This window comes from Meles meles, chromosome 10, assembly GCF_922984935.1.
Source record: "Meles meles chromosome 10, mMelMel3.1 paternal haplotype, whole genome shotgun sequence".
Taxonomy (NCBI): domain Eukaryota; kingdom Metazoa; phylum Chordata; class Mammalia; order Carnivora; family Mustelidae; genus Meles; species Meles meles.
Genome location: NC_060075.1, coordinates 71,698,773 through 71,715,158, shown reverse-complemented (window position 1 = coordinate 71,715,158; position 16,386 = coordinate 71,698,773). Strand labels below are relative to the sequence as shown.

Here is a 16,386-nt window from a genome sequence, read left to right as displayed (position 1 = left end):
TAAATGAACTGGTAGATGGTTCAACTCGTAGCAGTTACTCTTCCTCCTCCTGTTTTGCTAATAGCATCAAACAAAAGGTCAACTACAAACTGATTTCTAATTAGCCCTACTGAATTTTCCTGGAAAAGACGGAGATCTTGTTAAGCTTTGAAGCTGGGTGGAAGGCAGTTAATGGATTTATATGGAGTCTTTTAATTACCAGTCTTAAACAAATTTATCTTTTACTGCTAGATAGCACCCAAGGGCAAGAGGTAATCTGCTTTATAAACCTTAGAGTGATTTGCTTTATAAATCCTGGAGCTTAAGAAAGTGGAAAACTCTCTTTAAAGAGAATATTCTCTTCCACTAGAAATTATATTTTTGGCAGTTTTGTGAAAAATTTAGTGATGGATTCTTTGTGACCTCCCAATTTATAAATGTCAGCAACCAAAGCACACTCAACGTGAAAGCCAGTTCCTTATGGCAGTTAGGGCCTGTTCGATGGACAGGATTATCCAAAACCACGCTGAGCATACGATATTAATAAACCAGTTAACAAACTGGCCCATCTAATGTTTTAAGCAAATTGACTCTAAATTTCTTTTTCATCCAAAACATTACATCTTCCTGCCAAATGCAGGTCTCCCCGCTACCTTCTTAGTCATCTCTATATGAGAAAGCCACTTGGTCTTGCAGAGGTCATGTAATTTGTGCAGTTTACATTGTGTGGATGGTAAAACATCTGAGTAACATCAGAATTGATTGAAATAAAAAAATTAAAAATCAGATCCATAGCCAAATACAGAAATATTCTAATTCAAAGTCTAGAGTTAAAAAGAAAAATAGTGACCGTGCTTTTAATTTTTCAAAGTTATAAATGGCTCAAGATTAACAAGGAGCACCCTGTTTCTGAACTAGGTCAATTTAGTTGTGTTTTTCTTGGATACTTTGCTTGCATTACTAAGACAACTGCATCTCAGTCCCGGATGAAAGATGGGATTCACAAGGGATGCAGTGGGAGACCCCATTCCTAGACTGTCTCCCACAGCAATAGTACCAAGGATAACTTTCTCCAGATTTACTATGGACAAATTCACTTAATAATTCTTCACAAATGATATGCTCAGCTCCTGGGAGGATGGGGATCACTTTAAACGGATGGTCTGTCTGTCTCCCAGGAAATGAAGGCTCAGTGATCACGATGCTGCGTTAGCTTCACATTCAAGCAGATGACTCTTGCTCAATGATTTCCAAAGCAATGACCTCGGCACCCCCTTCGCCCAGGTTGTTGGCGGCTTCGTTCCTCGGCTCCTGGTGGCAGATGTAAACCGGGATGTCCCCGGCTTCGGCCGCGGCGGCGGCAGCGGCGGCGGCGGCGGCGGCAGCGGCATTGGCCGCGGAGCGGCGGGGGTTCCTTCGCCCCCAGCGCTGATCCCACTGGGTTTTAAACTGCGCCCACTGGCGCTTCACGGTGGTTTGGACCTGAAAGAGAAAAGGTTTTCGTATAATTGTCAGAAACGACCCAAGCCAAGCTTATGGGCACAGTTCGTGGAGCTTATCAGAGGCCAGAGGAGGCTGTGTTGTAATTCTGATCCAAAGGACCCTGCAGTATACACGCCCTGGTTGGGAAATATATACCATCTTGGGAGAAGAATCTGTAAGTCAGAGAAACGAGCTGCTTGCCTAAGCTATCACTGGCAAGGTCGTTTGCTCTTTTTGAGCAGAGGTCTCTTCTTTAGCTCTCCTGTCCAATGAATGAAAATTGCCTTGGTTTTATTATACCCATTATGGTATAGGTGTCCTATCAGAGGAAAAGATTTTTGAAATGTTTTTATCTGCTACCACCTCTGATTATGCAGAAGTTTTTATCTAAACCTAAACACATTACTGTTTATGTTTATACATATATATATGTATTTATATATACACATACATACATACATATACACATACATATGCATATAAGACAGCACAAACCCAGTTTCATTATAAGGGCTTCATATTGTGGATTTTCCTTTCTCCAGCATGACTTGAGATGGGGCGTCCCAGATAAAACTCTGGTTAATGGAGTATGAAGCTTTTAGGAATAAAATTTCAATCTCTTCCTATGAAAAAACCTCTACTATGTAAACAAACTTATCAAACTTGCTTTACAAATATGATAAACTGTAGAGTAGAGAAGGAGAAGATGCTAAAATCAGGAAGCTCTAAATATGAAAACTGCAAAAACCACCACGGAAAAGCAGTAACGCTTGCTTGTATAGCTCTGCTTTCTTCAGAACTGAATTCAGTTTAGTCTTTAAGTTCATCTTCCCTGTCATCTCCTAACTTCTGGCTTTTCTCTATAGCTGAGCAAGACTAAAATAGAGATTATTGCTGCAATATCTACTCTACATTTCTGATTTTCTATGGTTCAGTACAGGAGATATGCTTTTATACAAAATATTTGCATTGATTTATTAATACATCTTTTGTTATTTTGCTACCGAACTTGAATGTAAGACCTAACCATTATGCGGGCACACGAGGGGGAATCTGGAAACAGTACGACCTGAGATAAAGCATGTAATGAGTTAATTGTGAAGAGCCAAATTTGTATGAATCTAAAAGAAGATATAAATGATAGTACAACATATTAATGTAATAAACCGATATGCATGATAGAAGGCTGAATAATTTCTGTGGCAAATACATTTTCTGTGTATCATAGCAGAACAGTCTTTCCAAATAATTATTAGTATTTGTCATATCATTTTAAATATTTTACTCAGAAAAAGGCAAAACAGTCAAATGATTCATCAAAGACAAGAGGGTATGAAACTTGTCACTGAAGAGAGGTCCTTCTTTATACAGCAGAGGAGCCATTAAGTTCAAGATGACAAATGACCGATGAATTTGGTAATCTGATCATTTGGAATACTGGTAATCTGATCATTTGGAATTATTGTGGCAACAAACTGTTTTGTGTTTTTTGTTTTTTGGAGGTGATGAGTGTGTGAGTGTACTCTCTAATGTGTGTCTATCTAATTTTATTTAAAAGAGACAAAGACCAAAACTTTAAGTGCCATGGTCAAGCTGTGCACCTTGTAGCCGAACCTTGTGTTGACAAAAGACGTACAGAGGGTCATGGACAGCATGAAAAGTTGGAGCTGTCGCTGTTATTTTCTGAGGGCTTACCACGTGCCATTTTCCAAGCTCTTGATTAGTATGAACTTATTTAATCCTGCTGATTTAATGGCTACTGTTCCCTTCACTTTACATATAGGGGCTGAGGTTATGTAACCTGTCCAGGGTCAGAACCACTAGAATGTTGTGGAACCACCACCCCAGGGGAAGCTCGTGGCTCCTGACCATGTGCTTGGCCACAGTACACACTGTAGACAGCTGACCATCAAGTTCTGGACTGAACTGAAAATAGAATTTGTTTCTTGTGGTCATTGCTTAGGCAGCATGAGAGCATTATGTGTTGACACATCGACTCCAAAGACTGTGCTCTTTGGGTTTGGGTCCCAGCTTGTTGCCTGCATAGGTTTTTTGGTCTTTTTTGTTCTTTGTTTTTTTCTTTCTTAGACTTTTCTCCTTTGTAAAAAGGAGATCAGGACACGAATTCAGTTATGAGTAAGATTTACTGAGGTTATTTGAATCAGCTTATATGGTGTTGGTGTGTAGCAGCAGTAATTTCCTATTTTTTTCTCCCATTCTCACCCCTTGCTGACCCCACCCCCTACCACCTCCAAGTTCTGCCAGTCAATGTGGCTGGATTTGAGAGTCAGATATCTCCCTTTTGATAGTCTGGCACCTTCAGGCTCCTATCTGGCCTAGTTCTTTATTAGGGCTATTTACTGGTTGAAAATTGATTCATGTAAGCACATTAGTACAAGAGGTACAGATGGAAGGTATAATACAGCTGGAGGGGACAGGATGGATTGGAGGAATAGAAGAGGCAGAGATGAGGAAGAATGAAACAGTAAAGAAGAAAAGCAATTAGGACAATTTATCTGCATTTAGTGCTGAATAACTGAGCATTGACTAGTTTGTTCCCCCTCTGTGACATTTCTGTCTAGAGGTCAAGACGCAAAGAGAAGACAAAGTCTGAAGGATTGGGTCCATTTATTCTCTCTAATTGAAACAATGTGCTCTTGCTCACACCGGCTTCCTGCACTCAGCTGCTGCCATTCAAAACAGCAGTAGAGGGACATACTCCAAATGGGCTGAACTGGATTGGGGTTATTCCCTTCAGAAGGAATTCAGTCCATACCCAGAGTGCCCTGAAATCTTGGTTTGATGGTTTTGTCCTTTAGCTATTTATGCCAAATGCCTCTATTTCAGTCACCCAGCCAGCACAGATAGAAGGGATTAGGGTCCTGTAAGAGCACTTAGACACCAGGCACAGAGCTACTATCAGGGGCAGGAGTGGAAATTCCCATCATTCTACTGCTTTTGTCTGAGTTGGCTCATCTCTCTGCCAGAGTGGTTTTAAGCCACTTATGGCCTTGACCTGAATTCTCCAAAATTAACAAACTGCTTGTCTCTCTCCACCAGCTATATAGTGTCTTCCCATCAGGTCTCTCTGCTCATGCTGCTCCCTCTGACCCGAATGGCCCTCTCCCACCCTTCACTGGTGCCCAAACTTGTTTTTCAGGACTCAACTGTTTCTCCAGGAAACTTTTCTTGACCCCTTGATACAGACAGAGTTAGGAGTCTCTCTTCTGTGCTCTTGTTGCAATAACCTATACTCATTATTGCTCTTACTGCGTTATCTCATTGTGACTTGCTGTGTGTCTCTCTCTCTCCCCTCCCGTACAAGAAAATTCTAAAAAGCAGGAACCATGTCTTGTTCATTTTTGTATTCCCAGAACATGTCGTGCTGTTGGACATATAGCAGTTCTTCAACAAATACTTGCAGACTGACTGTCAACATCCATTCTAGAATGAGTTCATAACTCTTTCAGCCAAGAAAATGATCACTAATGACCATAATTAGTGCACTGATATCCGGTGTTCCCAGGGTGGGGAGCTGAAAGCATCTAGGGCAAACCTAATGGAGAAATTGAAATATTCTTTCATGGGTTTTGATATGAGACCTAGAATCACTGCTTTTTGAGAACTTGAATTCCTTCCAGAGGTAAACCATAAGCCACTGGGTGTCGGATCACCTACAACTGTTGCTAGGTCTTCTCTCATGCTATGGTGTGTGTTTTTGGGAACTGCTCTTGAGCTCCAATGAGTTGCTACTTTTGGAAATGAGCAGAAGCAGGCATTGTTGGCAACCAGCTGGGCAGGAAGGGAAGACTGTCATTGGGTCACATCACACCACCTTTCTGTTCTTTTTCCACCTATAGCATCATTTCACTGGGTCTCATTCGATGCCATGAAAGAAAGGACTGAACTTGGGGTCAAGAAACTCACTCTGCCCACATTAGCCTTGTAATCTTGGGTAGCGTAGTTAACCTCTTTGAGACTCCTTTCTTCAATACAATTCTTCTACCTCACCTTGCTGTTGGAAGGATTAAATTGCGACAGTATATATCAAAGTGGCATCTAAGCTTTAAAGTACTACACAGGGAGGCTACTGTTATTATTGCTATTACTGTACTGTTATTACGGCAGGATGTTGACCTCAAGTCTTCAGACTAAAATGAAACTCTCCTGTCATATTCTTTTTTGGAGGGTGGTAGTGCTAAGAAAATACAAAGACCTCTCAATGACACACATAGTTTCTGATCTCATACATTCTACACTAGGTCTCTGCAGAGTGCTCCATGGCCCAGGCTTGCTACTTCCTGGATTTCTTTTGGATTTCTGTACCATTTATTTTTCTGTTGGGACTAGCCAAGAGATGGCATGGTTTTATTTGGGTCATACTGTCTATTAAATGTAGGTCCTTAATGCTTTAAATGCCAGGTTTATAATCTAGGAACCACCAAATGCCCTGTTGAGGAATTAGGAAATATACTACTTCAGCATATTTTTGGAGAAGCGATGTCCCCAAAGGGAATTGACAGTTTCCGTGGATTCAGCATCTCTCAAATACCAACACTATCTTTATAGCTAAAACTTACACACAGATATTTAGAGGTATCCTAAGCAGACAGTTTAAGTTTAGAGTGAGATTGTAAAAGTGCCCAGAGGACCAAAAAAAAAAAAAAAAAAAAAAAGGCTTTGTTTCTCCTCACATTTAAAAAAAAATCCCCATTGGCATATCCCTGCGTATTAATAAAGTACCCTGCCCAGCATGAGGCCAAAGGGTTTGAGGCCTATTTTATGTTTTTAATATTATTACTATTACAGAAATGTTCATAGCCTTCTATAATTGCATTCCCGAATTATAATCTTTTCTTTTGTGTGGAGATGGCAATCTGCTTAAATTTGTAAACCACACATATAAGAATAGGCCCTTAGCAGGATGTAAAAGACACTTGAATAATTATAGTTTAACAGGGCAATTATCTCCTATAATACCACAGGTTGAGCTTGATGCTGCTTTGATCACTAAAATAAGGGCATTGAATCTGTTTGGGGGAAAAAAAAAACAACAGGGAGAGTTTTCATTGTTCTTGAAAAGCATCAGAAATGTTAGGAGTTGCCAATGTGATAAATATACAAAGTTTTGAATTATATAGATTCATCACTCATTATAAAAGCAATTAACACAGATCACTTTGCATTTTCCCTAATTATATCAATTTCTTTATTAACCAATTTAAAAAATAGAGCCCTGGTCTGATGGTTTGAAGTCATAAGTATTACACCTGGTTCTAGTATTAACCATCTATATGAGGTTGATATATTTGGGCCTCAGTTTCTACATTTGTGAAAAAGAAAATCAGGTCAGAATCTTCGCAGTTGGGCTTGAATGCTTTCATCTTTGGCCTTTGTTTCAAGTTAGCATAAGCACCAGAAGTTATACACTGTTGAGTGGAAGGTGGGATTTATTCCCAGGAGTTTTGATCCATTGGACAGAAAGATTTTCAAACCTGCTCCCTCACACCTTCACTTGCTGATGCCACAACTCAACAGGCCTGCTGCAATCGAAATTTAAGATTAAAAATCATGAACTTTAAAAACACTTTAGATCCACTTGGAGGTATGCTTTAAATGCTTTTATATGACTTTCTGAAGCGGAACCCCTGTTAAACCCACAAATTAGATGCTGAGGGATGCTTCTGAATATTATTCATAAAGTTGTCACTGATATTTTTTTCACCTTTTGGAGCATTATCTTTACTGGTCTTTTTCCTCCAGAATGTCCATGCCCTACAGTTTGAGGTAAATTGGGTACTTCATGATCATAAGACCAGGCTTTCCAATTCCCGTTCACTACATACTCTTCTAGTCTGTAGAAGCTTTCTTGTTCTAGAAGACGAGGTTAATATTTTTGAAAATATTTAACTATTATATTTCCTAAATAACATTACCCTGCAACTCCCTCGTTCATTAAGTCATGGCCATTCATTGCTTGACGAACAAATTAGATTTTGTCTAGAGTGGGTTCTCAAAGTGTGTTCTCTGATCAGCAGCATCAGCATCACCTGGAAATTTGTCAGAAATGCAAATTCCTCAGGCCCCATCCCTGTCCTACTGAATAGGAAACTCTTCTGAGAGGGGTCAAGCACTCTATGTTTTAACAAACTTTCCCCGACAATTCGAATGCACACGAAAGTTTGAGAATACTGGTCTAGAACAAAGAAATCACTGTTTAGCTTTGAGTCTCGAAGCTGACTTTCTTGAGCCTCTAGAAGAACAACAGCTTTGAAAACCAGTTATTGAGTGAGAAAAAGAATTTCTAAATAGAAAAGCTTATCTTTTCATTATGAAGTGAAAACCATACTACTCTGGAAATAGAATTTTACTAAAAGCCACAGTATAGAGGACACGCAAGATATAGCATAGGGAGAGTCCCCTGAGGATAGGAAGAAGCAGTGGTGAGTGCAAAGCCCTTCCAGTCCTGAGAGGGAGAGAGATATACAGAGACACAAATGTCCTTGCATTTCCCCTTCATGGTGGGAATACCTGGGGAAATGGGGAGAAGACAGAAAGCAGGAACCATAGAAACACCCCAGTATAGCAAGACTTTCTCTTTGATTCTTAGAGCACAGGTCGAGAAATTGATAGCCATGTAAAGAAGTCCCACACTTGGCCTGGTACCATGTCCAAGCTGGTGCCTGAGCGGTGGAGTGGGAATGGCTATGACATGTGCTAAAGACAGACTCCTAGGCCCTAGGAAGAAAGGAGGCTGACCCTCTGCGCTGCTTGGGTGGGTGGAAGAGAGAACTGGTGGGGCAGAACAAGGCTGGGGCCTGGTCAAGGAGGCGACACAGTAAAAGGATCTCTAGGCTCCTCAGAAGTGAGGGAGCCACCCTGAGGGTCAGCAGGGGCTACCAACTGCACCTTTGGATAAAGGCTTTGGAACCAAATATTTTCTAGAAAGAGACTGCTATCTCTTATAAGCTGGTGGATGGGCTCTCTAAAGCAAGACAAGTTACAACAAAGAAAAGCAGTGGTAGTTTCCATCCACTCCAGTCTGTTACTGTTAAATTGAGATCTTTCTGATCATGCTACTTTGATCGACAAACGATTTTACCCACAGTGCATGGACAATAGCAAGACCCATGGAAAGGGAGAACATCCACTGTCTTGTTGGTGCTCTCTCCATTTTTAAGATGCGATTCGGAACCACTGGGCATCTTTGTAGCCATCATCATCTCTTTGAGGTCCCTTACGTACTTAATAATACACGGTCAACATCCACACTCTTGGAAGACTTGTAGGAAATACATGATCCATAAGCATGCCCTCGTGAGTGCTTCCTGATTCCTACTCCTGTCATTCTCCAAATTCCTTCCCTGCTTCTAGTCTATCTGTCCGTATCTGACCAATTTCCGTAATGGGAATCACAACATGCAGGTAAGAAATGAAAATGAAAACCTCCTTCTGCACTGTCTAGCTGCCATCTCAGCCCCTAGATCTCTGCTAAAACTCAACGTGCTCCCAGCAAAGCCCACACACTGCTCTGCAGCAGCAGCGGCTTCGAGACCTGCCCGCAGGGCTGTGTGCCCTGCCAGGTTGATGGGGCATAGACAGCACTTTCACAGAAGGCCCCGTGGAGAGCCGCAAACCTAAAATTCATGGGCCTGTGATGTTACGTTTGGCACAGTACACAATTTCTATCTTATTAGAAACATCACACTGGTAGCTTCCCTGGTAAAAGAATCCTAATTAAAATGGAGCTGGTTTCTTGGCTTTGAAAAGCAGAGATAACATACTCAAACGAAATAGAAACATTCAATAGTTAGGAGGACTTCTTGGCTTGCTTTCTATGCCTGATGCTTCAACGACAGCCTGCCTCATGGTTAAAACAGAGGAAGGGTTGAGGTATTTTTGCAAATGCCTGCAATCCTCTCGTGTTTTCAAGGTATGTCCCTTCTGAACCTGATCTTTATGTTAGCCCTACAGAGATATTGCTTTAGGTGGGAAAATTTATTTTAATGGCACCTGAAATAACTTAAAAGACAGACTATACATTCATAGAAATTGATATAAAGATGGGATGCCCTAAACCCCATTTATTTATTTAGTTTTTGCTATTCTTAAAACAAACAAAAAACCAAAGAGACACTAACAGCTGACAGCAGAAGGGTGACTTTTCATTTCTACCCGAGGCCTTCAGTCTAGCCTCTAGTGATAGTGAATGGACAATCTATTTCTGCTGAATAAAGGAATGAGCTTATGGGTGAATGGATGAAGGGAGGAATAAAATGTACCAATTAAAAAGTAGAATGAGAGCGACAAAAATCTTGTAAAGCAGTGACAAGGTTGGAGATAATACGTCATAGAACAGCAAAAACTTGTAGGTGCTCCCTGTTTAACTGAAGAAATATAGAATAGGGAATTAAAGATCAATTGATTCTGGTTAGAAAACCTTTCTAATTACTAACAGGAAAATCATACGTTTGTTGATCTCTTAACCAAATGTTATTTTCCTTGGTATAGAATTATTTTAAATAGGGATCAATGTAAAATGATAAAAAATAATTGCACATTATAATTCATCTGATATATAACTAGAAAAAGTATATGAACAAAGCTCCAGGGAGGAATTATAGACATATTACAGTGCAGTGGAATATTTAGTTCATTTAATTAAGAATCAGGAAATCTAGGTTCTAGTCCTGGTTATGGAACTATGATTGTGACATTGTGCAAGTCACACGTTCTTCCTAGAGGGTAGGTTTCTCACCTGAAAAATGAGGGAGCTTACAAACTATGTTTCTTGAAAGCCTGGGTCTTCTTTGGTATAAATTTAAGCAGCACTTTTAAAAAAGAAATTCCGGTATAATTAACATATATGTTGCAAATGGCAAGATTTCACTGTTTTATGCCTGAGTAATATTCCATTGTATGTATGTACTGGAACTTCTTTATCCATTCATCCATCAAGGGACACTTGGGCTGCTTCCATTTCTTGGCTATTATAAATAATGCTGCTATAAACAGAGGGGTACATATATCTCTTTGAATAAGTGTTTTCATATTCTTTGGGTAAATATCCAGTAGTGGAATTACCAGATCATATGATAGTTCTATTTTTAACTTTCCAAGGAGCCTCCATGCTGTTTCCCACAGTGGCTGTACCGGTTTGCATTCCCAGGGACAATAAGCAGCTCCATGTTTCTACTTCACAGTCGGGGTCCCAGGCAAGAAGATTTCATTGCAAGAAAGGGCACTTTGGCTAACCGCCCCCTGACAACACTGGCCATGCAGATCTCTAGATTTCACTGAGCTAAATCTTCAGATAATAAATTACTTATTTGAGCTTCCTTTTGGGGTCTTAACTTCAGGAGGACTGCCACCATGTCGAAGACGTGGTATGACCCTGGCACCAAGCAACAGGACAAGAAAGCAGTGAACCAGTTCACACTGGCTGGATCCTGGCTCAGCCCCAGGGAGGAGCTGAGTCTTCCAAAAGGATGGCAGCATGACTTCTCTTTCTAGGAGAATCCAGAATAGCTCTCACTCTTGCTGCTCCAGGGACTGACCGGTTTAAGATGCCATCCAATGAAATCAGAACACAGCTGCCCATGTGGGTAGTATCTACAATTCTCCCATAGAAACACAGATCAGATTCATGTGAAGTAGTGGAAAAACACATGATCCTGTATGTCACGAAACCCCCTGAGGTCAACTGCAGAAGTGAGAGCAAATGACGTGACCAGAGGCCCTTTGGGAACTGTAAAGTGCTGGCTTTATATCAACGAGTGATGGTGTTATGTGAAATGCACACTTACCTCGTTGTTGCAGAAGCAGTAGATCACGGCGACGAAGAATCCCTAAAAAGAGGAGGAAAAACAGAACTGAGATTATTTTGGGGTGCATTATGTTGTTTAGGAATCAATATTAATAGACAGCCTGAAGAGGAGCATTTCACTATTGCATTAGCAAATCAAGGCTCGAGGAAAAACAATTACTGGCACACTCATATTCAGTGCTTCACTATAAGAATATTCTAGTTTAAGGGGGGTACAGCTTCCAGCTTGGGGTCCACTGGAGACATTTCCTACTGACAGGAACATCTGCCTCTCTGCCCTCTGTTTTCATGGCATTGGTGACTGTGATGCTAGCTATCAGGTTGGGAAACTGATTGGCAGTGGTTATGTTGATCTTCAAAACTCCTACTCATAAAGGCAAAACAAATGTGCTTTCCCTCAAACTACTGGATAGGGGAAGGAAAAGTGGAAAGGACGGTGGGAATAGAAACTCTGTCCTTAGTACTCAGTACTGTGCAGTGGGTCTGTCCCTGGACAAGTATTTGTCCTCAGAAAGATGTGTTCTTAAAGCTCACCCTCCCCGTTTCCTTCCTCAGTTTTGAGATTCAAAAATAAAAGGGGGAAACAGGTAATGAGAAGAGAGAAGCTGTATCCCTTCCAAGTTATATATATTTGCAAAGGTCCTTCTGATCACAGGTGGACCTTAGAAGTGCTTCTGCCTTCGTCAACTAGCTGAGCAAACAGCTGATCAATACACCACCGGCTTCTTTACCTGGAAGTGAATCAGAGAGTGCATCAGGTAATCGTAGATCTTCCCGAGCATCTTGTTGGAAGGCCTCCAGGGAAAGACGACAAATTGGATTCCGAGCAGGGGCACCAGGATCAGAGTGGCCCTCACCGCCTTCAGGTACATGTGCGATTCCGCCTCCTGGGTCTCCCTCAGCTTGCTCACAAGCACCCGGACGATGTTGAGCAGGAAGAAGAAATTGACCTGCAAAGATGTGATGTTATGAGCAAATCATCCAGGTCTGGCTGACTTAAAGATGACTGCTTTCCTTGACTCTTGTTTAACTCATCCTGGGAGCAGATGTCACAGGACGGGAGAGACGGCCTGTGAGTTGGTGTAATATGTTCGGCATTACTGGGTGCAGCCGTAAAACCAAAGACCCTCTCCAGACCTGAATTAATGTTTCCTTTTTTTTTTTTTTTTGGTTCAAATGAGAAAACATTTTTTCCTGTATAAATAAATTAAGTTTAATTCCAACGAGGGTGGTTTATTCTTCACTTTGATTTTTATGATTTTTACGAAGAAGAGTCATAACTGACACTTTTAGATCTTGCTTTCTGGTCATTTCATTACGGAGATTTTCTGCTTAGGCAGGACTACTTCCCAGAAAGTGAAATGAGGACTGAAGAATTCATCTGTAAAGTTTATGTAGTGGAGACAGCTATCCCAGCCTTCTTTTCTTTCTAATAACATTTTTTAAAGAACATGACTTCATTCAGGTGTAAGGCACATTCAGTAAATTGGAGACTTTAAGTTTACGTTCAAGAAGTTTAGAGAAATGTAGGTACCTGGGTAGCAACCCCTCCAAACAAGAAAAGAGCATTTTCATTACCCTAGAAAGTTCTCTCCTGCTTCTTTGCAGTCAACAACCCCTCCACCTCAATCGACCACTGATTTCTATTACCACAGAAGTGGAGTCTTATACAGTATGTACTCTTTCATGTCTGGCTTCTTTGGTTTGACATATTATCTGTGAGATTCATTCACGTTGTATATATTGGCATTTCATTCCTTTTTACTGCTGAGTAGTACTCCATTACATGGATAATACACATAATTTGTTTATTCATTCTATTGTTGATGGAAATTGGCAAGGTTTCACAATTTGACTATTATAAATTAACATGCTATGAATATTTGTATATAAGTCTTGTGTGGACATATGTTTTTGTGTCTCTTGAGTAAGTACCCAGGATTAGAACTGCCTGTTGATATGGTAAATGTATATTTAACTTTATAAGAAACTGGCAAACTGTCTTCCAAAGAAGTGGCTTTATTTTACGTTCCCTCTAGCTCTAGCTGAGCATTCCAGTTGTTCTCTACCCTTGCCAACTCTTGGTATGGTCACACTTTTTAATATGAGCCATTGCAGTGGGTCCCAAACTACTTTTGGCTATGGAGATTAATTTTGAAACCAAGGTTGTTTTTATTTTTTTATTTTTTATTTATTTTTTAATATTTTATTTATTTATTTGACAGAGAGAGAGAGAGAGATCACAAGTAGTCAGAGAGGCAGGCAGAGAGAGAGGAGGAAGCAGGCTCCCCGCTGAGCAGAGAGCCCAATGCGGGGCTCGATCCCAGGACCCTGAGATCATGACCTGAGCCGAAGGCAGAGGCTTAACCAACTGAGCCACCCAGGCGCCCCCCAAGGTTGTTTTTAAAATTTAATTGATGATTTATTTAAGTGATTAGTGTGATTTTTCTACCCAGAATAGAAATAAACATAGTTGCCCCCAAAACTCAAGAAAGAAAAGAGACCTTTAGTAATAATTAAACTCTTATGAGGTATTGGAAATATTCAAGATCCACATCGTGGGTCTTTGTGAGGACATTTGGGCTGGCATGTCCATCACTGCGCTGAAGGAGGGCAAAAGAAATTGAGTGTGCACTGGAGAGACTGGGGCAGTGGGAAGTCAGGTTGGATGATGACTTGATTTGATCAGTTTCTAATGGATAGTTCTTCACTACATGAGCAGAACATGGTTTGTGACTCGGACTGTTTTCATTTTTCTTTTTCCAAGGGAAAAACACTGTTTATGAGGCTAGTGGGAAAAATAATGTCTAAATATTAAATGGGCTGGTTGTCATGCTCACTCCCATAAAGTAAACCTTGGGTAAAAACAAAGAGCTTGGAAATACATGCAGATGGTCATGTTCTCCTCGACCCCACTTCTTACTAGTCACCTGATTTGGAAATGAGTTTACTTGAATCTTTGGGTCTAGTTTTCCTAATGAGTACAAATAGTCCTGCTGTATCTACTTCGAAGGGCTGCTGTTAGGAAGAGCCTGGCAATGTATGTGAAGGGCTTCAAGTGCATGCTCAGTAGTAGTAGTTCCCACTATGGCTCACGGACCAGACATGAAATGAAAGATGGTTTCATTTGGCAGAGACCGGGGAAGAAGGTGCAGAGGGGCTCTGATGTTTCACTTTCTTTCTCAATAACATCTTCTTACCATTCTTCAGTCCCTTGTTTACCTTTAATGAGGAGCAGGTAGGTATAGCGTTGTTTCAAGAAAACTGTGTTTTTGTGACGGCGGGTGTAGAGATGAACTTAATGCTACCCTTCTCCAACTGTGTTAAATAAAAATTATTTTTTTTCATTTGAATATCCTCAAATCGAATTGTTACAGATGATCTCATTATAGATCATCATTACCTTAGCCTAATTTTGAAGTCCTGAGACATATGGGACACAGAGCCAACTTTACAGAAATCTTCACAAAGAGATAACACTTAATAATGGATTTAAAAAGCAATTCTCAACAACAACAACAAGATAAATAAAAAAAATTCTCACCACCAGTGCAGCCATGACGGGGCCATGGATGATGTAAAGCAAATGGGTTTCCACACTCAGCCAGCAGCTGAAAACAAGGAGGGAGGGAATACATGAATATAAATGCATTTTACGTACAAATACGTTCACTTAAAAACCACCAAAATACTTACTTGTCATTGAAGTACAGAGCCCGAGTAATCGCATGGATAGTGGTTGGCACCAGCGGGAACCCTAAAAATGTGAAAAAGCAGAAATCACACTTGATTTCTTGATCTTAAACTGCAACAATGATTGCATGGAAAATGGTAGTTTATTTTCAAAAAAGGTGGCAAATTTTAGTATCTCTGTCAAGATACTTCCCTGATGTTTTTACACAAACTATTTTTGGTCAATCCCAATAAATTTACTCTTGGTTAGAACATCACGTGCTTTCAGAGTTTTGTGAAGAGCATTCAGGTAATTAAAAGTCTTTAACAAATTATCCAGGATGGTAGGTACCTTGTTACTCTCACTGTGATCATTATACCATTGTTATGTCTGTGGTGATGACTGTTAGTTGAGACCAGAAAGCTCTTCACTGCATGTGAACTGGACTCGCTTAATAGACAGGAGTTAGGTCACCATGGAGGGCAATGACCTGGGATAGCTTATGGAGACAATAGCCCGATTGCTCTGAAATCCTTGTTGATGTTCATAATATCTCTTGTAGGCTTTTCTTTTTTCTGTATGTTTATATCACATGTATCGATTCCATTTTCTTTCCATTAGAATACTTCAGGACACGACTGCCTTCCCTACCCTCTGTAAGTTCTGCCTGTGGAACCTCTATGAAGGTAACTTGGAGTCTACTTCCCTCACTAAACTCTAAGTTCTGGTAAAAAGCAACTTTGAATTTATAAACAGAATGATAGGGGTTGTTATCGGCAATGCATTCTGTCAGGGTACCTCTTTTTAAAATCAATTTTCATTCTCTAAGTGTCTTCTAGAATACAGTTGTGGTTCTTGCAAAATAGTTTTTTTTTTTTCCCTCAGATGTACCCCGGCCCAACACACTATTGCTTGATTTGGTTGAGACATTTGTAGAAAGAGCTTTTAGAATTATCATCACATTGAGAAATGTATCTCAGAAGTGAGTTAGACCACCACATTTTTATTTTCTGTGAATTCTATGCAAAAAGACATTGCCTCAGAATATTGAGTTTTCACCTGAGAATAACCTCAGCTTCTTAACCTGTGAAGCATATAATTCAATAGGGCCATTGATTAAATGCTTGGCCTGAGAGAATTTTGAGTTAGACTCTTTACACAAAACATAACTGTATTTTATTCACAGCAGTTCTAACGTATCATTTCCCCACTTGGGTTTTAGAAACAGAAATTCATTTTCTCGATATATTCTGAAACATACGTTTTAGAATTAGCAGAAGCAGCATATGGAGTTTTCACTCCCACCTCATCATTTTGTAGAGAGGAGGACGTGTTCCTTAATGTACAGAGGAATGCGGACCCCAACTCTGCTCATTCCTAGTGCTTCTTTGCCTTGTTTGGGCAGTTTGTTTCCCCTTCCTCTTCC

The 16,386-nt window shown here is 40.3% G+C and overlaps 1 protein-coding gene across 1 annotated transcript in view; it reads right to left on the bottom strand.

The window, feature by feature from the left end:
* Positions 1-1,046: 1,046 nt before the first annotated feature.
* Positions 1,047-16,386, bottom strand: part of CALCR (calcitonin receptor) — a 61,769-nt gene continuing 46,429 nt past the window's right edge. Inside the window, exons 8-12 of the mRNA XM_046021354.1 lie at positions 14,984-15,044; positions 14,832-14,898; positions 12,019-12,237; positions 11,268-11,309; positions 1,047-1,461 (exon numbers count right to left, since the gene is read on the bottom strand). Coding sequence (XP_045877310.1) covers positions 1,201-1,461; positions 11,268-11,309; positions 12,019-12,237; positions 14,832-14,898; positions 14,984-15,044 — 650 coding nt within the window. The 3' untranslated portion in view covers positions 1,047-1,200. The remainder of the gene's footprint in view (positions 1,462-11,267; positions 11,310-12,018; positions 12,238-14,831; positions 14,899-14,983; positions 15,045-16,386) is intronic.